The 25,695-nt window shown below is 61.7% G+C and overlaps 2 protein-coding genes across 2 annotated transcripts; both read right to left on the bottom strand.

Annotated features, from left to right (window-relative positions):
• Window positions 1–1,310: 1,310 nt before the first annotated feature.
• Window positions 1,311–16,657, bottom strand: NCLN (nicalin). The gene is made up of 15 exons (XM_037018115.2): window positions 16,342–16,657; window positions 11,339–11,529; window positions 10,467–10,611; window positions 9,260–9,354; window positions 8,351–8,431; window positions 6,755–6,858; window positions 6,306–6,394; window positions 6,061–6,200; window positions 5,569–5,747; window positions 4,021–4,108; window positions 3,900–3,938; window positions 3,658–3,818; window positions 3,212–3,265; window positions 2,989–3,067; window positions 1,311–2,872 (listed from the first exon to the last, which is right to left on the bottom strand). Exons 1-15 carry the CDS (start codon window positions 16,523–16,525, stop codon window positions 2,813–2,815), a joined length of 1,689 nt encoding a protein of 562 aa, XP_036874010.1. The 5' UTR covers window positions 16,526–16,657; the 3' UTR covers window positions 1,311–2,812.
• Window positions 16,658–19,315: 2,658 nt separating this feature from the next.
• Window positions 19,316–24,537, bottom strand: S1PR4 (sphingosine-1-phosphate receptor 4). The gene has a single exon (XM_017670808.3). It carries the CDS (start codon window positions 20,852–20,854, stop codon window positions 19,697–19,699), a length of 1,158 nt encoding a protein of 385 aa, XP_017526297.2. The 5' UTR covers window positions 20,855–24,537; the 3' UTR covers window positions 19,316–19,696.
• Between the last annotated feature and the right edge of the window lie 1,158 nt (window positions 24,538–25,695).

The raw sequence follows: 25,695 nt of genomic DNA, 5'->3' as shown, positions 1-25,695 counted from the left end.
GGCTGGCCTTTCCTCTGAAACGTGGGGTTTTACCAGAGCCCGTGCTGGGGCTAGAGCCACCTTCCAGCCCTAGCGGGGGACGGAGGAGAGAAGAGGGTCTGAGAATCAGCGGCTGTGACCTTGGGAATGGGGACTTGCTAAAAGAGCCCCAAAGAACCTCCCACCCCAGCCCACACATGGGTCCCCTTCCTGCCCCCCATGCCCCCTGGACCCCAGCTCCCACCCTCACCACCCATGTCCTCCCCACAGCGGCCACCAGAGGGCGCCAGTGCCCCTGCTTCCGGTACCCACGCCACCCACAGCTTTCAGGGCTCCCAGGGGAAGGACCCACCAGCTCACTTCCTGGGCCCCCCAACACTCATCTAAACTGCACCTCTCAGGACTCCCCACATCCCTCATTGCTTGCCTCTCCCCGCAGATGCCCATCTGTGCCCCCATCCCCCAGAATTAAGTTCAAGGCACTTTTCTACTGAGGGCTGAACCTCAGCCCAACATACAGATGCTCAGTTAACACCTGGCATGCCAGGGAACTGGGCAGGCCAGGCAGGGGCTCAGCGCCTGAGGGCAGGGCTGAAGTTGGGGAGTGAGGGGGAACAACCTCCAGACTGGGGTCTACCCTGTGGAGCCAGGCCAACCAGGCGGACCCTTGGGAGCTCCGGGTCGGGAAGGAACCGGACCCTGTAGCCCCAAAGTGCTGCGCTGGACCCAGGTGTCCCAGAACCACCCCCCACGGGGACTTCAATGCAGCCTAGCGTGGGGTTAGGGGTGGACATGGACTGTGGGGTCTTCACACAGCCCTTTTGCCCCTCACATTCACCCAGAACCTCAGGATGGGACCCGGCTGGGATGTAGGTAGCTAAGATGTGGCACAGGGCAAGCCCGCAAAAGCTGGTCCTCATAAGGGGGAAGGCAGCCACGTGAAGTCAGTGGAGCAGTGTGTCCACAAGCAGAGGAAGGTCAGACGGGGCACAGAGCACACCCTCCCCAGCCTCTGCAGGAACCAGCCCACCAGCACCCTGGCCTCCGGAGCTGAGGACACACTTGTGTTGCTCCACAGCCCCCAGCTTGTGGTGTGGCCATCGCAAAACACGAACACGCCGTCACCAGGTTTGATAAGGAGCCAGCTTTCCCCGCATTCGGGAGGTGGGGCAGCGGGCGTGAGGCTGTCCGGTCCAGGCTGGGCACAGGAAGGAGGCTGACCGCTTTCCCCTGGGCCGCAGGACCCCTCACAGAACCCAAGACACTTTAAAATGGGTGCCATCAAATCCCGAGGCTCCAACCTCCCCCCACCACAGGACACACAAGGCTGATCGTTTGATATGGCTTTATTTCTCATCACCGCCCCACGACCCTCCTGACCCGCCCGGGAGGAAGGACGCTCTCCTGGCCACACTGGATGGCACGTCACAGGCGCCTCTCCCAGGGGAGGACAGGCCCACCCCCATCGGTGCCCTGCCTCGAGGCGGCTGGGCTGCCAGACGCTCGGTAAACAGTCTAAGGGAGACAGGCCACCCAGTGGGGTGGAGAAGGGGCCCAAGGCAGAAAAGACCCTTCAGCCTCCTCTAGCCTGTGTGCTTTGCCCTCCCAGGGCCCGGGAAGCTGGGACAGTGGTCCAGAGATGAGGGGTGCGATGCCTCCCCCACCCCAGGAGTTGGCATCAGGGAGGGGGCAGCAGCGCCGGCCCCCAGGCCTCAGTCCCCTCAACACCTGCCCGGGGCTGCCCGGCTGCCGGGCTGCCCCAGAGCCCTTCTCCCACCCGGAAGCTGCCCGACCAGCACGTGACACCCGGCTGATTATATTGCTAATGAATCGGCACACCTGGGTCTCCCTGAGCTCTGTGCCTGTCCACACCCACCGCCCCTCCTCCCTTACCAGGGGCTCACGCCCCCGAAGTGCCTGGCTTATGGGTTTCAGATCCAAACCTTCCACTCCAGGTCGCGGGGAGGGCAGCCCTGCAGGCCCCATGGTCATGTCTTCCCCAGCAAATGCCCTCCTCTAGCCCCGACCTGGGGGAGAGGCACCGGCACCCCAGAACATAGGCTCCTTTGTACAGACCAGGAAACCTGAGGCCCAGGGCGGCCTCCCCTTGCCCCAGAGACTGCTGGCACCACCCAGGTCCCCAGGGGAACGGGCCAGATCACAGCCACTGCGGGAGAGCCTCGGGGGCCCAGGTGGGGCGAGAGGAGGTGCAGCTACGGGTGGGGGGGCAGAGGAGGCAAGAAGCTGAAGGAGGGTAAGCGGCACGGGGCCGACCGCACAGCAGGGGGCAGGGAGGCCACGGGGTCTTCAGGGTGCCCGCCGCCCACCGCAGGCCCAGGGGACATGTCCCAAGGCTGCACGGAGCTGACTCCCCTCTACCCAGCAGGTGGGGGGCTCAAGGCTTCCAGGGAGGGGCCGGAACACGGAGGCTGGCGCTGCCCCCTTTGGACAAGAGGGAAGAGCACCCCAGTTGCCACGGAGGTCAGGATGGTGTTGAGGATGCCCAGAGCCAGGGTGCGGGGTGGCCCTGACCCCTCGGCCTGCCATCCAGCCAGCATTGTGGGCAAGAGGGAACCCAGGCTGCGCTGGGCACAAGCCCTGAGGGCCACCAGGCCACCGCCAGGGCTGGGTTTCCCCCAAGCCTGTGGCCTGGCCCTGGGCCCCCCATCGGACGCTCCTCCAAGAGAGAGAAAGAACCCTCCGAAGCCTCAAGAGCAACACAGAGCAGCTCTGTAATTCAGAGTTCAGCTGCCAGGCAGGTGCGGGGCGAGGCCCTGCCGGCCGGGGAGCAGGACAGGTGGAAGGCGCCCCGCGGCCCCGGCGGGCGGCCTTGTCACTGCGTCTTGGCCTTCAAGAGCAGCCTCTGGACTGTTCTGTACAGGAGGTCGAAGTGCTGGGGGCAGCGGGAGGCCTGAGTCAGGGGCACCCCTGCAGTAGGCCCGAGGATGCCCCGGCCAGGCCAACCGGCTCACGGGGCCTTGCTCCCCACCCACGCCCCTGCCTGCTCACCTGGACTGCCGTGTAGGCCATCCCGAGGTAGGCACCGATGCAGACTGCCAGGAGCAGGTCAAAAATGGCCGGCTTGACCCTGGGGGCACAAGGAGGGCTGGCGGGGTCAGCGGAGGGCCTGGGCCTCAAGGCTGGCCGGCAGGGGGCTCGCACAGCAGCCTCACCGCTCCCAGCTCCCCCAAGGACTGCGGCGCCCTGGGCAGAGAGGTCCGGGGCAGCCTACCTGTAGGCGTTCATCACCTGCTTCAGCTGGTCGTAGAAGACAAACTCGGGGTCCCTGGGGAGAGAGCGCTTGCTCAGTGGCTCAGGCGACAGCCAGGAAGGAGCCCATGGCGGGCAGATGGGGGCTCAGGGCATCTGATGCCCTGAAGGGCAGTAGGGCCCCAGAGGAAGGGCAGGTGGGGACACAGCGCTGCCGTATCAAGCAGGAAAGGTCAGTTGTCTGTGGATGCCGGATGAGCAAGGACGTGGCTTCGGGTGCACATCTGTCCCAAACGCTACACGGGCCACACTTAGGCTGGAAAACAATCTTCGTTTATCTGGGGCTCAAATGATGGGTGCGCGTACTTTCTACTTCTCGTCTCACTCTTTGGCTCCTGTTTTCACTTGCCCAGGCTGGTGCCCGGTGGGGAAAGGAGGAAAGAGCCCGCTTGGGCTGGAACATCTCACCGTTTGTCGGCCTTGATGTGGTGATGCTTCACCTCCTTCAGGTAGCGGCTCAGGTAGGACCCCAGCGTGCTGAGGAAGGGGCCGTCCTTGTCCACCAGCTGGGCGGCCCGGGGCTGCTGGGTGAGCCAGTCCATCACTGAGGCCAGCTGCTCCTGCTGGACCTGCCGGGGGTGCACGTGCTCACAGCCCCCACCGCCCTCCTGGCCCGCCGCCTGCCGCCCGCCCGGCCTGCCCGCCATTACCATCTGTTCCGTGAACACCGGCATGTCTGGTGGGGTCCCCTGTGGAGAGAGGAGATAGGCCGAGTTGGGCCGGCCAGCCGGCTGGGGTGGGGTGTGCGGGCACGGCGGCCGGGGGGCTTACCTTCTCTGTCAAGTTGTAGATGACGCGGGTCAGGGCCTCTGCGATGAGCCGCGTGTTGCGCGTCAGGATCTTAGAGTCCACCCGGGACCTTCAAGGGTAGATATGGGGAGAAAAAGGGAAAAAAATAGACATTTGCCATCAGCATCGTTTATCACCGTCAAACAGGAAACATCACATACCTGACAGTCAATAAAAACAAGAAAAGCCATAGCCTCGTGGGGCCCGACTGGAGACCGGCCCGCCCTCCTCTCAGAGCTGGTGCGACCCCCAGGCGCGGAGGGTCCTGGCTGAGGAGAGCCCAGACCCCATGCTGGCCTGCAGTGACCGGACGGCTCTGGGGCCCTGTTCCCTCGGCTGGAACACGGGGTGGCCTCTGCAGGCTGCTGAGGGTGGAGAGGACGGAATGCCCTGTTGTGGGGTGAACAGAGGCCCCCCGAAGTCATGCCCACCCACAACCTGGGAACAGGACACTGTGCAAGCAGGTCTCTGCAGGTATGGCTGGTCGAGGCAAGGTGACCTGGGAGGTGGGCAGGGGCTGCGGGGCAAACTGGCTGGTGTCCTCAGAGAAGTTTGGACACAGACGCACAGGGAGACCACTGCTGGATGTCCGAGACAGTGGCGGGATGTGGCCACAGGCCCAGGGGCACCAAGGACTGCTGGCCACAAATGGGCTCATGTAAGAGGAGCCCCGGGGCAAACAGCCCCCAATCCCAGAGTGAGGTGCGGGGGCCTCCCAGAGTGGGGGTCAGCCCAACTGCCTCCTGGCCCCAGACCCCCTTCCCTCCAGCTCTCCTTTGCTCCCGGCTACCTCTGCCCCAAGATGCCCTCTGGCTGACACCCCTCAGTTCCAGTGCCACCTCATCCAGAATGCTCTCCAGGAAGCCCCCAGACGCCCTGCTCCTCCCACCCCCACACCTGCCGTCTCTCTGCTGTCCCCAGGATGGGCCACAACCTCTCCAGGACCACCCCCTTATCCCCTAGCACGTGAGTGTTCAGGGTTGGTCAATGAGTGTGTACACCCACCCTGTCCCAGGCTGACCCGGCGACCCGGCGACCCACACAAAACCCCACTCCACTGAAGGCTGACCTGCTAGCCAGGGTGACAGGCGGGACGTTAAGGTCACTTAACAGTGGAAGCCAGGTATGCCCTGTGCCGTGAAGACACACCGAGGAACCGGTGGGTGGGGAGAGCGCCCAGTCCAGCTCTCCAGGCCACGGCTCGGCCGCCTGAGGGCCTGGCAGGAGCTGCGGCGTCTGAGCAGCAGCACAGTCTGAGGTGCCCAGGGTGTGGGAGTCACACATAGGGACCCCAGGCCACTGGCCACATCCCCCCTGCCCCACTGAGGGGGGGGCTCAGCGACCTCTGACCTCAGCCCTCATCTCACCAGCCCTGACAAGCTGCCTCGCTTTGTTCCTGGCGCCCGCGCCAGGCCGTCCCCACCACCTGCCCAGCAGGCCTGTTTCCGCCAGCCCCATCCTGGCAGGAACGTTCTAGAAGCCGGCTCTTCCCAGGCAGGCAGGGAGAGATGCTGGGGGCGGGGGGCTCACCGCACGTCCATGATGCTGCTGCGCTGGCCGGCCCGGTGGCTCTGCAGGCGGGACAGGGTGAAGGCAGGCAGCCGGCGGATGGCGAAACGCTCGTGCTCCCAGGCCAGCGCGTCCTCGGCCAGGTTGACCTTCTTGTGCACCATGGAGAACCTCACCTCTGGGAACTGGTGGGCGGCCACCTGTGCGGGGCACCATCAGGGCCTCTGTGCCCCCGCCCGCCGCCCGGTTCTCTGGGGGGGCCCCACGGCCCACACGTTCCCACAGGGCTGAGAGCCAGGGCTTCCCCAAATCTCTCGAGACTGGAAAATGGGGGGAAACGCACATAGGCTCGCTCGGGTCCGAGGTTTATTCACAAAGCTCCCGCTCTGTGCCTGGGACGGAGCACTGTGGTGGGCCTGCCTGGCCAAACCTGCCTGTAACCCCCCAGACCCAGGGCCCACGGGTGAGGTGGGCGGTGCCTGGCACGTAGCAGCACCGCCCTGGGGCACCTACCGTCTCCAGCTCCCGCAGGAAGGCATGCTGCAGTGTCCCCTCGCGGGGCGGCTTGGACACGTGCAGGTGCAGGCTGTCCCCCCGGCCCACGGTGTCCAGGCAGAGCACGAAGGCCACGTTGTCCTGGAGCAGGCTGGAATCTGCAGGGCGGCCGCAGCTGGTCGGGGGTGCAGGGTGAGGGCCCGGGGCCCCCCAGGTTCCCTGGGCCTGATCCCAGCCCAGCCCCGGCCACTGCGGCCGCTCACCTGTGTGGTCCAGGTTATCCTCCAGCCAGCGCTTAGTTCCCTGGTAGTTAAACTTGCCACCTCCAGAGGCAAAGAACAGAAGGTTGTACCTGGTGGTGGGGGGCAGGGGGGTATTAGCTTCAACAGGTGGGCGGCCAGGTCCCCAACAAGAAGATGGGCTCACGGACAAGATCCTGACCGGCCCTCAGGGCAAGGGCCCCCCTCAGTACTGCTGACATCAGAACAGGTCATTTTCTGGGAGGTATTGTGGGCACTGTTGGGGGTGAGCAGCCTCCCTGGTCCCCACACACTCAGTGCCAGGGGAACCCAGTCATGAGCACCACAGGCCCCCCCAGGCAAGGCCCCGTGTCCTGGGGGCTGTTCTGGGGGGAGGAGGGGTGGCTTGCTTGAGGCCTGGTGGGTGGTGGGCCCCCACCCAGTGACCCCCGCCCCCGCCCAGCCTCACGTACGCGGCGTGGGTGCGCTTGTACGTGTAGAGTCTGGAGAAGAGGCGCGCGAGCTCCAGCAGCACAGAGGTGCCGCTCCCATTGGAGTCCGCTCCGTGTGACAGCCACTGGGGCAGGGACAAGACAGGAGGTCACCCCATGTCTGTGCACAGCACCTCGCCACCCCCACCTCACCTCCAGACCACAGTCCCGGGGCGGGGGGTCACTCCCCTGCTCTCAGCCCAGACAAGCCAGGCCCCGTGCCCAGGCGACTCCATGCAGAGCAGAGCCCAGGACCAGCAGACCACGACCCCCGAGGGCAGCCTCCATCTACCTCAACACCTGCACAGGGGGCTGCATGCCCCCGGGGGGTTGGGCGGGGAGCGTAGGTTCCTCCAGCCAGACACCAGCTTTCTGCTGCCCTGTGCCCACTGTGAAAGTCCCCTGACACGTCTGGGACCTAGGATCTACAGCACCATTCCTTACAGGGCAATCATTGGTTCTTGGGGAGAAAAAAGGGTTTTAGATTCTGTAATGGGGCTTGGGACTCTCCCAAAGTCACAGTCCATAAGTCAACAGATGGAATCGTGTTTCAAAAGTATTAAAATTCATGGAGCAAAAGCAACACAGTGCTCACTGAGTCGCCAGACACAGGAGGTGGCACGGCGTGTGACCCCATTTCTGTGGAATGTCCACAGTAGGCAAATCCAGACAGAATATGGGCTTGTGGGTGCTGCAGGCTGGGGAGGGGTGGGGCGATTGCTCATGGGGACAGGGCTTCTTTTTGGGAAAATGGGATGTTCTGGAAGTAGAGTGGTCGCGTGATTGCGAATGCCCCGGATGGCACCAAACGTCCCAATGACAAACTCTGTAATGTGAGCCACATCTCGAAAAAAACTTTGAAGGAAAAGATGAGGACAAGACAATCGAAAAGGGCTCCTTGGTGTGGGGGGTGAGACGCACTGCTCTGAGCCGTCAGGCCCCACGCCAGCCCCAGGGGACCCAGGCATTCACAAAGCTGCCCTGACCTCCCAGGTGGCGTGGCTGCTGGAACTGCTGCTACCCAGCCTTGGCATGGTGGATGCTCAGGCCAGGCTGCAGAGCCACCCCGCCATCAGCACCGTTTGGTTTGACTTTAATCTCAAAGTAAGACAAAGGAAGCAGGTGCTGGTTTCCACGACTGAGCCGCTGGCAGCCCGGAGGCAGGGCTGAGCAGGCCCGAGGCTCCTAACTAGGCACAGCCGGCCTGCAGGGTGACGCCTGGGAACAGGACCCTGGGGGCACCTGCCACCCTGATGGCACTGGGGCTGGGGGGCTCGTGTCCCTACCCTGTGCGGACACGTGTTTGGGCTGAGCGCCTGTTCTCCTCCTGGAGTCTGGAACCTTGGCCTGACCAGGATGAGAACCCCGGGGGCTGGTCCCTGTGAGCCCCTGGAGGGTGGCCCATCTCTTGGGGGGAACTCAGCACGGTCTGTGTGACCCCTGGGAGAGGGCTCTGCAAGTGTGGGCCGGGGCTCCCGGACTACCGAGCCGCGCCCCTTTGCCCTTCGCTTGCATCTCCTTCCTGCCTATCAACCACAGGCACGAGGACCCCTCAGCCCCTGGTACACACATACTCACGGGGGCCACTCCGAAGGCGTCGTAGTGGGCCACGATGACGATGGTGGGAAGGTCCTCTCCGCCCAGCCCCGTCAGCCGCCCCTGCAGACACACAGTCTGAAGGGCCCACCAGCCAGACCGAGACGGCCAGGGACGGCCTGGGCACCCCACCTGCGACGAGGGGCCGTATCTCTGGCTTGGCCAGCTATACAGTCTTTGTCTGGAGGCTCCTCGGTCATGGACGAAGTGAGCATACGGGAGTGGCCATGTTCCAATAAAACTTTATAAGAAACAGGGCGAGAGCCGTTCCAGCTGCGGCTCCTCCCAGAGCCCCTCTCCACCTGGAAGCCCAGCCTGTTCTTCTAAGACTGGGCCTCAAGCCACCACCTGGGCAGGGGGAGCTCGGCTGGCAGAGAGGGATGGCCGTGGAGGCGCCAGAGCACCACGCCTGCGCCAGGGCTGGGCTCTCGTGGCACATGCACTGGCCCTCACGATAGTCAGATGGGCGACAACACGCCTTCTGCCAGCAATGCCTGGGCCTCTGCCCTCGGGTCTGAGTGCTGGCTTCAGGATGCAGGTGAGCCAGCGCAGCACGGGCTCCCTGCCTAGAGCAGGTGCTGAGGACCCGGTGTCTGCCGTGACGGAACTGGGCAAGAAGGGGCCAGGGGCCCTGGGAGGGCGAGCGCTCCGTGGGCAGGGCCACCAGTGCCAAGGTTGCAGCTGGGACGAGGCGGCACGGCAGGCCACGGGGGCTGGCAGGAAACCCGCTGGCAGGCAATGCGGCCCAATTTCCCTGTGGGAGGCCCCCTCCTGGGGAACAGGCTGTGAGGCAGCCAGTCTACTACCAGGTGGCGGAGGAGCTGAGCTCAGGGGGCCTGCCACCTGCACCCCCCGCCAGTCTCCCCACAGCAGAGACAGCCAGGCATTTACCTCCACGCTGGTGATGAGCCAGTCACTCACAGCCTTGCTCTGGGCCCCGCTGGTGACCATCTGGAAGCCGTTGGCAGTGGCGGTGTGAAGCAGGACTGAGGATGGGTGGGGCAGGTCAGTCCGAGCCCTGGGCCTGCCCTGGAGCGTCTGCCCAGGGCTCCCAACCAGGCTGCCATCCTCAACCCCCCAACATCCCGGACTTGGGGTTCGGTCTGAGCAAAGTTGCTCTCAGAACCGACCATGCTGCCTAGAACGCGATGCAGTGACGTGGGAGAGAATCAGGGTGCCCAGACTGAGGGCTGGTCGGTCCCCCAACCCCAGGTGAGCTGGCCGGAGTGTGCGGGGCACAGTCACTCTGCGGGACAGCCAGGCCTCCAGTCCTCAGTCACAGAGGTGCACACACGCCCCAACCCAGCCTCCCACGAGTCACTGAGCACAGGGCCGATGAGATGTGCACAAGGCGGTCACCCTGGAGGTGACCCACAAACATGAGCTTCCTAACGGATGGTCCACGATCCCCCCACCCAACCCCAAAAGCTGAGGTGGTGAGAGAACCTGGTTTTGCACATCGTGGGCAGATGTGAGACACTGCCCACCTGCCTCCCTGAGAGCCAGAGGCCCACGTGGGCGCTGCTTTCTCACCTGTGGCAGGGCCACCCTGACTTCCCCACTGCCTGTTCCCAGCCCAGTGCCGGCCCTCACGCGTCTGAAAGGACAGTCCTGATGGGGGCCTGATGGGGGAGGATCACTTCTGCCAGCTCCAAGCTCACCTCCCGTCCCTCAGGACGCGGGCTGGGAGGAAACCTGCCCTCCCCCTCCTCCAGGCCACTGCTGATCCAGCCTGGTGCCCGCGTGAGACCGCGACAGCGCTCACTCAGCGAGCAGAAGCGCAGGAAAACCACACAGATGCCCAATTTGTCCACAAACCATCCAGAGGCAGACACGGGGACGCCTCCCTCGAGCCTTCGTCTGCATGGCACCAGCGGAGGGCAGGGCAGGGGGCTGCCAAATGCAGAGGCTGGGCTCCAGCCCCGAGGGGAGACACGGCAGGTCTGGGCAGAGGCCCGGGGCCCTAACGGCCGAGCACAGGCGGCAGGTGCCGTTCGCTCGCGTTGAGACAAGGTCCTGGGACTGGCCGGGCGGGATCACAGCTCTGGACTGGAAGGCGCTCGGCAGCCCCGCCCCAAGCCCCACAGCCCCGGCCCACCTTCAGCGGCAGACGCGGAGCCCTGGGAGGCAGAGGCCGCCTGTGTCTGCTCGTAGATGGAAAGCAGGGCCTCGTCCTCCACGGCGAAGTACACTGGCACGACGGTCTCCATGGCCAGCATCTCGGGCTCGATCTCCATGAATTGCTGTGGGAGGGACACGCGGTTAGGGGGCCTCCAGCCTGCTGGAGGCACGGCTCCCCCGAGGCCAACGAGGGTGACGAGGCGCACACCAGAGACGAGCAAGGGGCAGGCCAGGACGGGGAGTGGGAAGTGGATGGAAGGGACTTGTCAGGCTGCGAGAACAGGTACAGAGCCGGCTCAGACTAGGGGCAGGTCTGGGCCCCTGGGCCGTCACGTCCCCACTGGCCCTTATGCCCTTAGCTCTGCATGGAGACGGGTGCAGGCTTCCCAGGTGGACAGGAGCCGCACGGCACTGAGCCGGCCTTTGGCAGGAAGCTCCCTCTGCTGTCACCCCTCCTGCCCCCGCAAAAGCACCTTCACGCACAGGACCTTGTGGGGTCCTGTCAGACCCCATTAACTCAAAGCCTCCGCCTGGCACAGCAGACCTGGGATCCCATCTCTCTCTGGGGTGGGGCCATTCTGAGGGGTGTTGGCCAGCATCCCTGGCCCCTACCCCCTCACAGCCAGAAGCACCCTGAGCTGTGACAACTGCAGGTGTCTCGGTGTCCCCTGGGGGCAGACTGCTGGGGGCGGGGGAGCAGGGAGCAGGCACCACCCCTCTTCCTGAAGCGTGCTGGGCAGGGAGGTAGAGCGCCTGTCCGAAGGTCACTCCGCTGACTCCAAACCCAGAGCCCTTTCCCATGGAAGCTTCTGGACCAGGGCCCCTGCAGAGTGGGGCAGGGAGGCTCACCCGGATGACGTCCTGGGGCACCGCGGCCACGGCCCGTGGGAGGATGATGACCACAGCGCCCGCCGACTGCCGCAGGGCCTTCTGGTACCGCTCATAGGAGAAGTCCAGCAGCCGCATGAGCACGCAGCGGCGGCTCAGCACGTCAGCGTCCATGGTGCGCGCCTCAGTGTTGAGCACGGCATTCCGTGTGCCTGCGGCGACGAGGGCCTCCCTCAGTGGGGCTGGGGCCCTCGCCAGGATATGCCCAACGGGGGAGCCCCAGGTCCTGCTGCCCACACAGCCTGTCATCGGCTACAGGAGAAACCATGCCTGTCACGGCCAGCACACCACTGCCCACTGGGACCTGGGGAGTCGCGGGACCTTCTGAGGACCAAACGTAAGCTAGGACCCTCTTCCCCAGACAAACCCACTGCCCGCACCTGCCCACACACTCTCAGACCCGCGGTCGCCTCAGTGGGGTGCAGCCCAGATGGCACTGCTCTTCTGCATTTGGCCACAGCACCCCTGCCTCCCACCACTGCAACCCCAGCAGCAGCCACCCCAGAGGGCAAAGACCCCATTCATCCAGCCACCCCAAGGGGACATGCGGGCTGCCTGCGATGCCCCGAGCCTCACTGGCACGGCCCTCCTAAGTGACAGGAGCTCCTCATGGGTCACTGCAGGGACTCGGGCTGCTGCCCCCACCATGACACACGGGACATCAGCGGGACCACCGGGATCTGAGCCAGACGTCCAGCTCCCAGCAGCACTTCTCCGCGGCTCACTGGACTCAGGGACCCCCAGGTACCAGCTGGCCAAATCCAATGCCAGGCCTCATGCCCAGCCTGGGCTGCTAGGGGGCCCCCAGCACCCACCCCTGTGTCCTGCCACCAAGCAGGGTCTCCATGCCAGCAGGAGCCGCCTGAGGCCAACGCCCTGGGAAAACCCAAACTTGTGCCCCGGCTGACCTGTGCCCAGGGGGCCTGGCCCTGCCCTCTCCTGCCGAGCACCCCCATCCCAGGGCTCCAGCATGGTCTTCCCTGCTTTCCTGGCGGGCCTAGGCACCATCTAGAAGGTTCACTTACTATGCACGTCTCTAACCAGGCTGGGGGGCGCAGGGGCAGGGACCCCCTCACCACCACGTATGCGCCCAGCCCAGTGGGCGCCACATGGACACCAGCCGGGGGAGGGGATGGACGCCAAGGCTCCCAAGTGCTCCTCAGGGAACTTGACAGTCCAGGGTCCCCCGGGCACTGCTGACATGGGGCCAGGTCATTCCCTGGGGGGCCGTCCTGGGCACTGTGGGGTGGGCAGCCTCCCCGGACCCCCCCACTGAATGCTGGGAGTGCCCCCAGTCCTGACACGACAGATGTTCCCAGACGCCACCCAGTGTCCTTTGGAAGGAAGTCACCCCAGGTGGGAACCCCTTCCCTGCAGCTGACCACCACCTCCCACCTGAGAGCTCAGCAAAGATCAGAAAGCCGGCGGGGAGGGAGGGGCTATTCACTGGCCCGGACCCACCGGCTCACATGCATTTTCCAGGCAACAAACCCACTTCCACGTTACAGGTGGCAGGACGGCCCGGGGCTGCACAGACCTTTTCTAAGGCCAGCAGGGTCCCCCTGGGTGCAGAGCACGTGAGCCACTGCCTGGAGTTCTGCTGGGAAGAGCGTCTGGAAGCAGCCGTGCTAATGTTAAAGACAGGAACGTGGAGGGGCGCTAACGTCTTCATGGCCTCCCACAGGTGCACGACACGCATGGGTCCTCAGGGGCCATCTGACCCCCACGGGCTGGTGGGAAAGGGGGCCCAGCAACTCCCCAGCTGCCAGGGCCATTGGCACTCAGCCGGGATGCCGCCGGAAATTCCAGTCCCAGGGTCAGATCACCCACAGGGCAAAGACACACAAGTCCCAGTCGTTTCAAACACCGCAGGTTGGCTCAGGCTGCACAAAACAAGCAAACCGACTGCACGCGGGGGCCAGAGGGGCCTGTGCTCTCCGGGCTGAGACTCGGGCAGTGGGCACTACAGGCGACTATGTGGAGAAGCACCCGGACTCCCTGCAGGGGCTGGCCATGCTGTCCTGGAGAGCGAAGCTGCCCGGAGGCCACGCCACCTACTCCGAGGGAGGCAGGCCTCAGGCTGAGCCCCAGACCCCACCTCTGTTCCCAGGAGGGCAGGAGGGCAGGAGGCCCACTTCCAAGAGAGCATTCTGAGGGGCTGTTGAGTGGCTGGGAGCCGGAGGGACAGAGGGGACCGTGTCCCAGGCGGGAAGGACAGGCAGTCTCACCCGGCAACCAAGGAGTGAGTGTGGGCCATGCGCCCCCAGGGCCGGGGGGCTGCTGCCTCTGCCCCCAGCCCTGCAGGGGCCTTTTCTCTGCTTCAGGCGGGGCCTGCTGGGAGCCCTGCAGCTGGGAGAGGACAGCAGAGACCTTCAGGACGTCCCTGAGGTCAGAATGCTGGGACGGGCCTCCCCCGAGCCCCACCTGCCCAGCACACTCAGTCTCCCAGGGGCCCTCAAAGGTCACCTAGGGGCTGACAACCGGGGGGCCATCCAGGGAGCCTACTGCCCGCTTCTTCTGGGCCTGGGCTCTGGCAGGGCAGCCGTCGGAGGAAGGCAGCCAGGGGAGAAATGGGGGTGAGCACAGGGGGGCGGCCCCCAGCCCCATGGCCCCCAGACGCTGAGCGGGGCACGCGCGTCTCCATCAAGGGCCAGAAGGCCAATCCCCTTGCCTTGCTGAACACGCCAGCTCTGTCAGAGATGCACGGGGACCAGTGGGCGTGGCTATGTGCCAATAAAACTTTATTCACAACAGTGAGTGGGCAGAGGGCCCTCCCGGCAGGGGTGCTGGAGTGCTAATGCCCCCGCCTTCTAGGGCCAGTTCAGCCTAAGGGATCTCTGAACCCCGACCAGGACCACAGCAGGGGCACAGTGGGTGCTACACACCAGCACCTTCCCTCCGCGGGAGGGCTGAGGTCACGCCCATGGCCTTGTACCTGGCAGGACTACCCTCAGCCAGCTCACACCCCAGCACAAAGAGCACCCGCCTTCCTGGCAGCTGGTGGCCCGGGTTTCTCAACGAGGGAACAGGAAGTTGGGAAAAGAGAGCCCCAGGCCGCGCTGGAGGCAGGGAGCCCGAGGGCTGAGGCTGAGATCAGCAGCCGCTCAGCAAGCCAGCCCTCAAAGGCAGCACAGCGGGGACGGAGCGGGGAAGGGACGCTGACATGCCAGGCCACTAGGCGGCTGTTGGGGGCAAGAAGCACCACCTCAGACCTAAGAGGGGCCGCCAACAGCGCTGACAGTGGGTGACGGCCCACCACGTCCCCACTGCCAGGACACCATCTAGGGGCCTTGTGGAGGGACAGCTGTCCACGCTCTGAGGCTGAGGCCTTTGCCTCCCCAGGCTGCACACAAAAAACAGGTGGCCATGGACCAAGACAGACGGGCACCCCCCAGGCCCCCTGCGTGCACCCCAGGGTGCACGGCCCTGATGGATGTCCCGTGTGGGGCAGGCAGCATTGGCGTTTCTCGCTACGAGCAAGAGAGATGGGCCGGGACTGGGGGCGTGTGGGGGCGACAGCCAGTCAGTGAAGGCAGCAAGGACGCAGGGACGCGGGGCGAAGGCCTCAGGGCAGGGACAGAGGAGGAAGAGACCACCTCGGGGATACTGACGCAGGCTGCGGGGCAAGCGGCTCTTCGGGGCCCTGGGCCTCCTGGAACTCAAACAACCCTGGGAGGCCACGGAGAGCTGCAGACCAGAGCCGGCGCGATGAGGTAACGTCAGAGCTCCCCTTGCTCCCCTGCACGAACCACACCCCTGGCACCGGGGCCCCCTGCGCTGACACATCCTCACGAGGGGCTCCCGGCCTCCCCGCTCGCCCTCCAGGGCCTGGGGCCTTGGGCTTCGAACTGTCACTTTAATCCAGGGTCCCCCCCTGCAGCCCCGGGCACTGTGCACATCTGGGGCCACCCCGGGCACTGACGGGCAAGAGCGGCACCCCTGGCCCCACACCCTCAGTGCCAGGAACCCCCCCAGTCCTAACGACCAGAGCCATCACCCGGTGACCCCTGGGCGGACAGGCGCAGCTCTAGACAGAAGCGACTGTGGAGTGACCTGAGGAGAAGTGTGGACACGGCTCCCCAAGGGGCTGGCTGGGGGCCCAGGGGTGCAGGCTGGACCTGAGATGTTCTAACAGGAGAACCGGGGGCCCAGGAGAACTGGGGAAGATGGGCCTTGACTTAGGACCCATGGCACCAGGCTGGAAGGAAACCTAGAAGCCAGAAGGTTCCAGAACACCAGACACAGCTACAGTACAGAAGAGATGAGGTGAGCAGGAACGACCTGGGCACTGGGGTCCGGATTTCTACAGGCGAGGGGGGCAGGTTGCAAGCAAACACCCAGGTCCCTGGGCCCCCGGAGGGGACTGAGCCGGACCAGAGACAAAGCAGACGTCCCGGGATGGGGGGCAAGCTGGCTTCCGGGAAGCTGCCAGAAGGGCACAGGTGGGCACCACAGAAGGGGACAAGATGTGGGGTCCCAGGGGCCCCCGGGGCCCAAAGGTGGGCACTGAACCGGGATGGTGGGACGGGAGCTAAGGAATCTAAGGGGTGTAGCTCGGGGGCTGGGCCCCCAGGGGAGAGCCTGGGGAGCTGGGCCTGGCCTGGGTCGGGGCCCCGAGGGGTGGGGACGTGAGCCTGCGGTGAGGGCTGCTGGGAACACGGCGCCGGCGGCTCTGCCGGCAGAAACCGGGCCGGGAGGTGTGATCACCCCCAAACCGAGGGGCCAAACGGGGGTGCCCCGGGCGAGGGAGCGCGGGCGCAGGGAGCGCGGCCGGGGTTGGACGGGGGCTCGGAGCCGGGAGCTGGGGCGCGGGGAGCGTCTGCGGGCTGGACTCCGGCTGGACGGGCGGGAGGGGGGGCTGTCCTAGGACCCGGGGCGCAGAGGCCCGGCTGCGCGAAGGCATTCCGGTGGGGGCGGCCGGGCCCTGGGGGGAGGCCGGGTCCCGAGGGAGGCCGGGCACGCACCGTAGGGTTGCCCCTGCAGGTCGTACTGCTGCATGCGGTAGACGGTGAACTCGTGAGCCGCGTCGGCGGCGGGCAGCGGCGGGGCCACGAGCAGCAGCACCGCGGGCAGGAAGACGATGAAGCCAAGCGGCAGGCACGACGCCTTCAGCATGTTCTCCAGCACCTCGCCCGCTTCCTCCAGCATCCTGGCCGGCGGCGGGGCCGCGCGGGGCGGCAGCGGGACGGGACGGGACGGCGGCGGCGAGAGCGGCTCGCGCGGACTCACCTCAGCATGGGTAGCCGCCGGGGTCCTGCGGGCGCCGTGCTGGGCAGCCCACTCCCACTATGGGGTCCTGCGGGCACCGCCGCGGACCGCCGCTGGCCGCGCTGCCTTCTGGGAGCTGTAGTCCTCTCTGCGCGCGGAGCCACCTGGGAGTTGTAGGCCCACTCTGAGACTCCTCGGCGGAGGAAGCCGTGGAAGTGCTGCGCTGAAACTGCAGAAATTTCATATAAACTCCAACTCTGGAAATACGGAGACTTTAAAACAACTATTTGTAGCGGGACTTTCCTAACCCCTGTCTTTGTTGTGGAAACAGAGAGACGAAGGGAGGCGGGGGTAGGGCTTGCCCTTACGACCCGGAAGGAAGTGGGAAATGGAGGAACCTGGTGCGCTATGTCTTCTGGTAATTGTAGTCCTATTGAGCAAGCACAAGGGGTCATGGGAGCTGTAGTCTTTCTGGCAGAAGTCTGAGAATATCGCTTAAAACCCCCAAGGAATTATGATTTTAAACTCCATGAGGTCTTAGTCCGCTTTGTGCGTTGATGTATCCCCAGAGCCTAGCGCAAGACCTCGCACACAGACGGTGGGTTGTACAATTTTTGTATGTGTGAATGAAAGAAAAACTAAAATGATTATAGAAGTTTCCTAAAAGGATGATGCAATGGGTTATGGGATTTGTAGTCTGGAGCCTGGAGTTCATGCAGGGGTTGCTGATAGAATGATTTATACTTATGTTTACTCGTGCCTGGGGCAAACTCATTGTAAAAAAGTATTAGTTGTTCATCAGAAATTCACATTTTACCTGGTGTCCCAAATTTGTATTTTCTCCCTGGCAACCCTAAGAACCTACTGTTCAGGGCAGGGGGGTCTCAAGGAACATGGGTGACTAACACCACTTTGTATAGATGGGAAGACTGAAGCCATAAAGTGCAAAACAGCTGGGCCCCCAGCGAGGTGACACCCCAAATTCCAATACGGTTGCTAAAGACTTGGATCCTTCTTTTTGTCCCAACTGAGAGGAGGCATTTGTGCCGACCAACAGCATTTTGGGTTCAAGTCCCAGCTTCTCCTGTTCCCAGCTGTGTGACCTTAGGCAAATTGCTTCACCTTTCTGAGCCTGTTTCCTCAGCTGCCAGATATGATGATAAATAATCACCACTTCTTCCTGCCATCCTCAGGCCTCTCCAGGGAGGCCCTAGGCCAGAGGAGTCAGGAGTGGTCTGGTGGGGCCTGGAAAGTGTCAAGAATTCATTCTGGCCCACGTGCTCTTCACAAGCACATGTTTATTACCTGTTTCCTCCACCGTCCATTCTTTCCAGGCCAGACTATGAACACACAAGACACATGCACACTCACCCGAGACAGCCCAACTTGGCTCAGACAACAAGGCTTAGACCCTAGAGTTCATGCAGCCTCCTCTCCTCAGCCCTGGTTTTTCTGACTGGAATGTGGGGAGGTTCAACTAACGCCGGTCTGTGGAGATATAAAACCACAGCCTGAAATGACACATTCTGAGCTCTGGAAGGAAGGAAGGACCTGTTATTCATCCACACAAGCAGTAATGACACCTGCCTGCTATTGCCACTTTCAATCCCATCTCCACCACCTGCAAGCTGTGTGACCTTGGGAAAGTTACCTAACCTCTCTGGGCCTCAGTTTATCCCTCCATAAAGTGGAGTTAGTGGTGGTATCCACCACCTAGAGGTTTCCTCGGTATTAAATGAGTTAAGAGAAAAGCATTTAGAACACCAGGCACCAAGTGATATATAAAGTTTTGTTATTACTATATAGGGAGGTGTGTTATTATACATGTGGCTAGGGGCTATGCTGGACAGGACAGCAACTGGTTCCAATCACCACATCCCCCACGTGCAGAGGAGAAACACAGGCCCAGAGCAGAGCTGTCCCAAGCCCAAGTGTCAGGCAAGGTGCTGCCCCCCAAACTCGGCAAGACAGGGGCAGGAGGACCTGCCGGCAGTGGTTCGGCTGGGAGGATGGGGAGCGAGCACTTTCCACGGCCAAAGGTGGCCACATATCCAGTGGACTATTTACATGCAAACTAATTCACAGTTCAGTTCTCCAGTGACCCTGGCCACCTAGCTCAACCACTTCTCAGGGACGCAGCAGCCACATGGGGCCCCCACACTGCCTGGCACACGGTGGACCCTTCCCGTCACCGCCAGACACTTGTTAGACGCACTGGATGCCACGCGCTGCGGTAAGCACCAAGCGCGTACCGACAACCTCGCACTCTGCGTTCTATCCGTTATCGGCCCCTTTGACAGTTGGGGAAGGAGGCTTTACAGGAGGCCAGGTGGCTGCCCCTCTGCTGACCCCCAGACAGGGCCCCCGAAAGATGCAGAGGCGGGGCTGGGGAAGCAGGCCGCTGGGGGGGCCCAAGCTGACTGGCGAGGTGGGGAAAGGGGAAGTGAGTGGGAAGGGGCAGGTGTCAACTGTCACCGGGGCCCCCGGGGCAGCCTCACTGCGTGCGCACACACACACTTAGGCAGAGAGATCGGGTCACAGACACACACCCACACGCACATAACACTCACACTGTACCACTTGTTCTCAAGACCACCCCTCCCAAAGCACAGGGACTTGTGGCCCTCCCTGGCCACAGGCGCACCTCTTTGCATGCCACCCGCAGACCCACAGCCCCCGAGCCTTCGCCCCTGCGCACATGCGCAAATAAGAGGCAGGCTCGACTTCTCATATCATCACTGAACTTCCATGTTGCCAGGGCATCGACCCCACAGGCTGCCCCTCGCATACAGCCTGGGAGCCCCACTGAGGCCCGGAGAGGGGCTGGGCTTTCCCCAGGGTCATGCAGGAACTGCGGGTGTGCACAGCAAACCCATTCCTGCCTGCTCCAGGGCGCCCCATCCAGACGAGCAGGCCCCTCCTTCTCCAGGGGGCCCATGGGAAACCTGCTTGGGGTCAGCAGGGAGGACCTCCAGGCTTTGGGAGGCCAGCCGCCCTGTTCCCCCCTCCCCATTCGTGCTCTGTAGCATCCCTGCACACTCCCCAGGCCCCCGCCGAGGCCCAGGGGAGGCCCCGCACAGTGGCAGCCGGACCTGGGGCCCCAGGGGTGCCTCAGACGCTCCGAACGCTGGAGATGCTGGACAGAGGTTCTCGCATCCGGAAGCTGAGTGACCGGGAACCCCGAAAACTATCCCTTGGCCTCAGCGAGCTGTCGGTGGCGGAGGCCCCAGAGTGGGCCTCGGCGGCCCGGACCAAGCAGTCCCCAGGCCCTCGCAGGCCCAGCCTGAGACACCCGCAGCAGAGGAAGCCCAGCACAGCCTGGCACACCTCCCGGCTGCGGAAGGAGTAGATGAGCGGGTTGACGGCAGAGTTGAGCACGGCCAGCGCCAGGATCCAGTCCATGCCCCGCAGGTACTCCTGGGCCCAGTCGTTGGTGCCGAAGACGTCAGCCAGCAGCAGGCCAAAGAGCGGGCCCCAGCACACCGCGAAGGCCAGCAGGATCATGAGCACCGTCCTGAGCAGCCGGCGGGCCTTGCGGCGGGCCGGGGGGCGCAGGGCCTTCTGCCCGTCGGCTCGCACCACCCGGAAGATGGCCCCGTAGAGCGCCATGATGGTGGCCAGGATGCCACCGAAGACCACCACGCAGAAGAGGATGTAGGCCTTGGAGTAGAGCGGGAGCAGGCTGGAGCACCGCTGGAAGGCGCACACGCAGTTCCAGCCCAGCAGGGGCAGCAGGCCCAGCAGCGTGGCCAGCAGCCAGCAGAGCCCGATGAAGCTGTAGACGCGGCCCCGCTTGGTGGCCCCGCTCTCGGCCACCGGCCGCACCATGGTGGCGAAGCGCTCGCCGGCGGTGAAGAGCAGGCTGAAGGTGGAGGCGGCCAGCGCCATGAAGAGCAGGCCCTCCCGCAGGAACCACTGCGTGGGCGCCAGGCGGAAGGTGCGGGGCCCCGACATGAGGACGTTGGCCAGGTAGGCCACGCCGGTGAGCAGGTCGCTGAGCGTGATGTTGACCAGGCAGTAGTAGACCCAGCGGCGGGACCGCATTCGGGTCACGATGGCCACCAGCACCAGGAGGTTCTCCAGCACCACCAGGCAGCTCACGGCCACGAAGAGCGCCCGCAGGACCCCCAGGCCGCCCTCCTCGGGCCCGCCCCGCCCCGCCAGCCGGCCCGAGTGGTTATAGTGCAGCACGATGAGCCGGCTGTGCCCGCTGGCCGCCAGCTGCTGGCAGGACTCGGGGGCCTCCGCGGGGGCCCCGGTGGTGTTCATGGCGGTCCCCCGGGGCAGACTGACGCCCGGGGTGGCGCGCCCGGGGCAGGGTGGAGCCGCCTGCCTTGCCCAGTCTTGGTTTCCTGTTGTTTGAAATTTCCTGTTATGTTCAAGGTACCCCCAGGACGGGGGCGAGGCCAAGGCCCGGAGGACAGCCCAACGGTAGGTTCCCACCCCTCAGGGAGGCGCTGCGGGAAGCCCCCTTCCTGGCCTCAAAAGCCAGGGGTGGGGGAGCAGGGGGAAGGGAAAAGGGCCCCGCAGGGCCGGGTGAGCCCCACCCCCACAAGCAGCCCCTCCAGGGCCCGCTGTTCCCCTGCTTTCTCCCCTGCCACACCAAGCCTGCCCAGCGCACAGTAGGTGCTTAATCAGGGTGCGTCCAGGGATGCACACACGAGTGCTCCCGGCTACCTCACCAAAGGCATGGGTGCACCCCATTTTATCCCCAAGACAGGGCTAGGCCTGGCCTGCAGTATACTCATCCACGAGGGGGAAGCTAAGGCCTAGAGAGGCAGTGCCACCTCTCCCCAGTCACCTGGGAGGACACATAGCGGAGGTGAACAGCCCCCTGGGGACACGCGGGGGTCTGCCCTGGGCTTGCCGTTCCTGTCCTGCCCCTGAGCCAGCCCTGCTGGGGACATCGCTGCTGGGACCCCCACTCAGGGCTGCTCCCCTCACATCTGTCCTGACCTGGCTCAGGCTGACTTACCCTGGGATTGTTGAGGACCAAGGAGAGGGCACCAGGCTGAGGAGAGGGCGCAGCGGCGATATATGTGGAGTTGAGCCCTCCCAGGGAGGCTGAGGGCAGAGGCACAGCCCTGCCCTGTGGTCCAACTGAGCCCTGCTCCCGAGCTGAGCCCCCAGCTCTATTGGAGCCCCAATCCCTACTAGCCTCTGATTCCAGCTGAGCCCCTGACCCCAGACTCAGAGAGAAAATTTCACACTAAAGTAAAACACTATACGAGAGCAGTTTGACCAACCAGGCCAAGCTGTCCAACAGTGACCTTCCACCCTGAATTCCCTGCACCTGGTGAAAGGCCGTGTGTACACCACACCACACCCTATCCAATCTTATGATTATCCCCCATGCTGCAGAAGGGGCAATCCCCCCTCTAGAAATCCTCCCTAAATAGGCAACTGTGCATGCAGAAGGGTACCCATTGTTGTTTGTAAATGTAGAATATTAGAAGCAACCCAAAGGTCTGCACACAGGAGAGAAGCTACTGGGATATGCTGCAGCCCAGGATGGAGTACTATGCAGCCACAAACAGGCGTGAGGTCGCTCTCTGTGAATGGAATGGAGTGATTGCCAGGTTATATTGTTAAGTGGGCTGGGAGGAGGTACAAGAGTGTATGTAGTCTGCTACGTGCTGTGTAATAAAGAAGGGGGTGATTAGTACTGTGTGAATAAAAGATACACATACCTGCTTGCTTTTGCAAAAGAAACACAGCGACCAGTGAAAAAGATAAACCAGGAACCAGTGAAATTGGTTCTCTACAGGGTGTGGGTGGGATTGAAAGTGAATGCAGGAGGGAATGACACCCTCTGAGTATTCCTCTTTCTACAGTTTTTAAACTGTGTCAATGTTTTTTATACTGAACAATAGAATTAAATCCACAAGGATGGAGGAAAAAAGCTTTCACAGGAATATAAACAGAAAAGAAATGAACCTAATCATGTTTCAAATGAAAAACAACCACACAGAAATGGATAAGACCCAGCCCAATCAAGGTCTGGACACAACACACGCTCCAATGATAAAAGAAATGGCACAAAAACGGTGAACTTTGTTCAGCGGGTATGTTCCCAGAAGTGGTTTGGGTGTAGAGGTTCTGAAACTGTCATGTATTATGAGACTGAACAAAGTAACATGTGTATTGATACTATTAGGAGTCAGGGCTTCCCTGGGGGAGAAAGATATAAATATGGAAAATGCACCCAAGAACCCCACAGGGAGAGACTAGATAGAAGGTATCAGTGTGGACTGGAGATTCAAATGTAAATCTATTTTGTAACTCTGTCCACTGAGACAGCCCGGCAGCAACCAGCACATGCGGCTCCCATATCTTGGCTTCTAAACATTAGCTCCCCACCCCAACCCCCCCAAAAAAGGATCCAGGGCCCCTGGGAGACATGGCTGATTCCAGGAGTGGGGCAGGAAGCACACAAGATGCGCCTGGAACGTCTTGGTGTGCCAGCGAGGAAGGGGGTGTTCGAGAAGGATGGGGCTGTGTCAGAGGGGCTCAGGAGCCGGCCTGAAGGCATGGCCGCTGGACCAATTTGAGCAGCGACAACGAATGATTCTTAAAATCACAGAGACACGCATCAGGGACTGGGGAAAGGGGCGGGAAGTTAGATTCATGGAGACGGAGCTTCAGCTTGGGAAGAGGGAAAGGTCTGGAGGTGGGGTGGGGGGACGGCTGCACAACGGTGCAAATGTGCGTCATGGTGCTAAGCTGTGCCCTTAAAATGGTTACAATGGTAAATTTTATGTTGTGTGGATTCTACCATCATAACAAAAATTAGGAAAAAAAAAAAAAAGAATGATCTTCCCATCCAATCCAGCCATTCTTCCCCCAGTCGTCTACCCAAAATTCATCTTATGCCATCACAGCATTTGTTAATCTGGGTGAGAATCAACCCAAGATGCTGAAATTTTGGGGTGTATGTGTGCTGGGAAGCAAGATATTTACAAAATCTCAAAGCATCTTCCAGATTACTGATGAATCACAAAGACAAAACTTCTTACTCGAGAAACCTGCTGAGAATCATCCTGACCAAGCCGTCCAAGCCGACCAGTCCCACCACAGACGCGATATGTGGCCATGGAGGGGGCCACCGCACCCTGGTGACAGTGGGACCTGCCACTGCCTGGGAGGCACCGTCAGACAAACCCCACTAAGGGGCGTTCCACAGAATAACCCGCCCGCGCTGTTGGGGACAGTCAAGGTCATGGAAGGTTACGGGAGATGAAGGAACCTAGGCCATCTGGGATGAACGGAGACCCAAGACATGTGAAATCTCAGCGGCACAAGCAACCCCAGACTGGACGCTAAAATGGATGTTGCTATAAAAGATGAAATCAGGACAGCTGGTAAAGCTTTCATTTGGGCTTCAAATTAGAGAATCTGGCATCAGTGCTGGAATTCCTAAATTGGACCCTCACCCTCAGGTTGCATAACAGAAGGTGTTTGTTTGTAGGAAATACACCGTGGCTTGGAGTAAAGGGGCACCATACCTCCAACGTACCCTCAAATTACATAGAAAAATTGAGACAAAGAGTAAGAATGTGCATGTTCTCTGTAGAATATATTATATGGGTTTAGGTTTATAATAGACAGACACAAGCAAAAGGTTAAGCATGGGTGGATGTAGCTCAGGGGCCTGCAGATTTTCTCTGCAAAGGGCCAGGTTGTAAATACTTTTGGCTTTATGAGCCCAACAGCCTCTGTCGCAATTACTCGACCCTGCTGGGGTAGCAGAAGGTGCCCCGGACAGATATGTGCACGAATGGGTGTGGCAGTGTGCCAATAAAACTTTATTTGCAAAAACCGGCATGGAGCCGGGAAATTTGCTGACCCCTGACCTAGATGGTGTATGGAAGTTCATTGTAATAGTTTTGCAACTTCTGTAGGTTTGAAATATTTTCAAAATAAAAAAAAAAATGAGTGAAGAAAATATAGATTTCCTAACTCCGTGGTCAACCTGTGATCTCTAAATATCATCTCCCGTTAAAAGAAGCTGAGCTCCTTGGAGAAATGGCTGCTGGGTGCAGGGCCGGGGCTGGGAACGTGTAGCGGGAGGCAGAACCATGAATTTGTCAGGCCACCGGGGTCACGTCCAAAGGACTGAGGAGCTGCCTTGTAGAGGTTTCTCCCAGCCAAAGACGGTACAGTGTGGACATAAGGATGCTGTGTACGGAAACACATCCAACCCGAGCAGCCAGAAGTTCATAGCGATGCGCACACACACACACATGCACACACACACACACACACGCACACACGCACACATGCACACACACACATGCACACACGCACACACATGCACACACACACATGCACACACACACACATGCACACACACACATGCACACACACACACGCACACACACACACACATGCACACACAATCTCTTTGGTTATCTTTTGTGGATATTGGGGAACTAACACATTCTGAAAACTGCTAAATGAAAAGCAAGAAGCAGGCATTTCTCCTGTCTCTCCTGCATAGGCTTTATTTCTGGGTAACCAATTACTTGATAGGGGAGAGGGTTTTTAAAATCATACTGTATTTTTTAAATTGTTTTTTTAATTGTGGTGAGGTCACATAAAAATTCACCATCTTAGCCATTTCCAAATGCACCATTTGGCAGCACAAAGCATGTTTGCATTGCACGGCCATCCCCCCCTCCATCTCCAGGACTTTGCCTCCTCCCACACTGAAGCTCTGCCCCCATGAAACAGTAACCCCCCACCCCCTCCCCAGTCCCCGGCCCCCACCACCCACTTTCTGTCTCGAGGGATGGGGCTCCTCTAGGGACCTCCTGGGAGTGGGATCAGACGGGACCTGCCCTTTGGTGTCTGACTTATTTCACTGAGCACCATGTCCTCAAAGTTCATCTATGCTGTAGCAGGTGTCAGGATGTCCTTCCTTTTTTAAGGCTGAATAATATTCCATCAGATGGCTAGATCATATTTTGCTTATCCTTCTATCCATTGATAGACACTTGGGTTGCTTCCACCCCTTGGCAATTGTGAATGGTCCTGCTGGGGAAATGGGTGTGCAAATATCTCTTCAATACCCAGCTTTCAATTCTTTCAGGTGATCATTTTATAAAAAA

Source organism: Manis javanica, chromosome 13 (assembly GCF_040802235.1).
Source record: "Manis javanica isolate MJ-LG chromosome 13, MJ_LKY, whole genome shotgun sequence".
Classification (NCBI taxonomy): domain Eukaryota; kingdom Metazoa; phylum Chordata; class Mammalia; order Pholidota; family Manidae; genus Manis; species Manis javanica.
The sequence above is the reverse complement of the archived record's forward strand: the minus strand, read 5'-3'. Positions and strand labels throughout refer to the sequence as shown.

Coding starts and splice junctions, on each gene's coding strand:
- NCLN (XM_037018115.2), bottom strand. CDS start 16,525: ATGCTGGAGGAAGCGGGCGAGGTGCTGGAGAACATGCTGAAGGCGTCG. Junction 9,355..10,466: donor CTCCGCGTCTGCCGCTGAAG/GTGGGCCGGGGC, acceptor ACCCATCCTCAG/TCCTGCTTCACACCGCCACT. Junction 6,395..6,754: donor TACAAGCGCACCCACGCCGC/GTACGTGAGGCT, acceptor CCCCACCACCAG/GTACAACCTTCTGTTCTTTG.
- S1PR4 (XM_017670808.3), bottom strand. CDS start 20,854: ATGAACACCACCGGGGCCCCCGCGGAGGCCCCCGAGTCCTGCCAGCAG.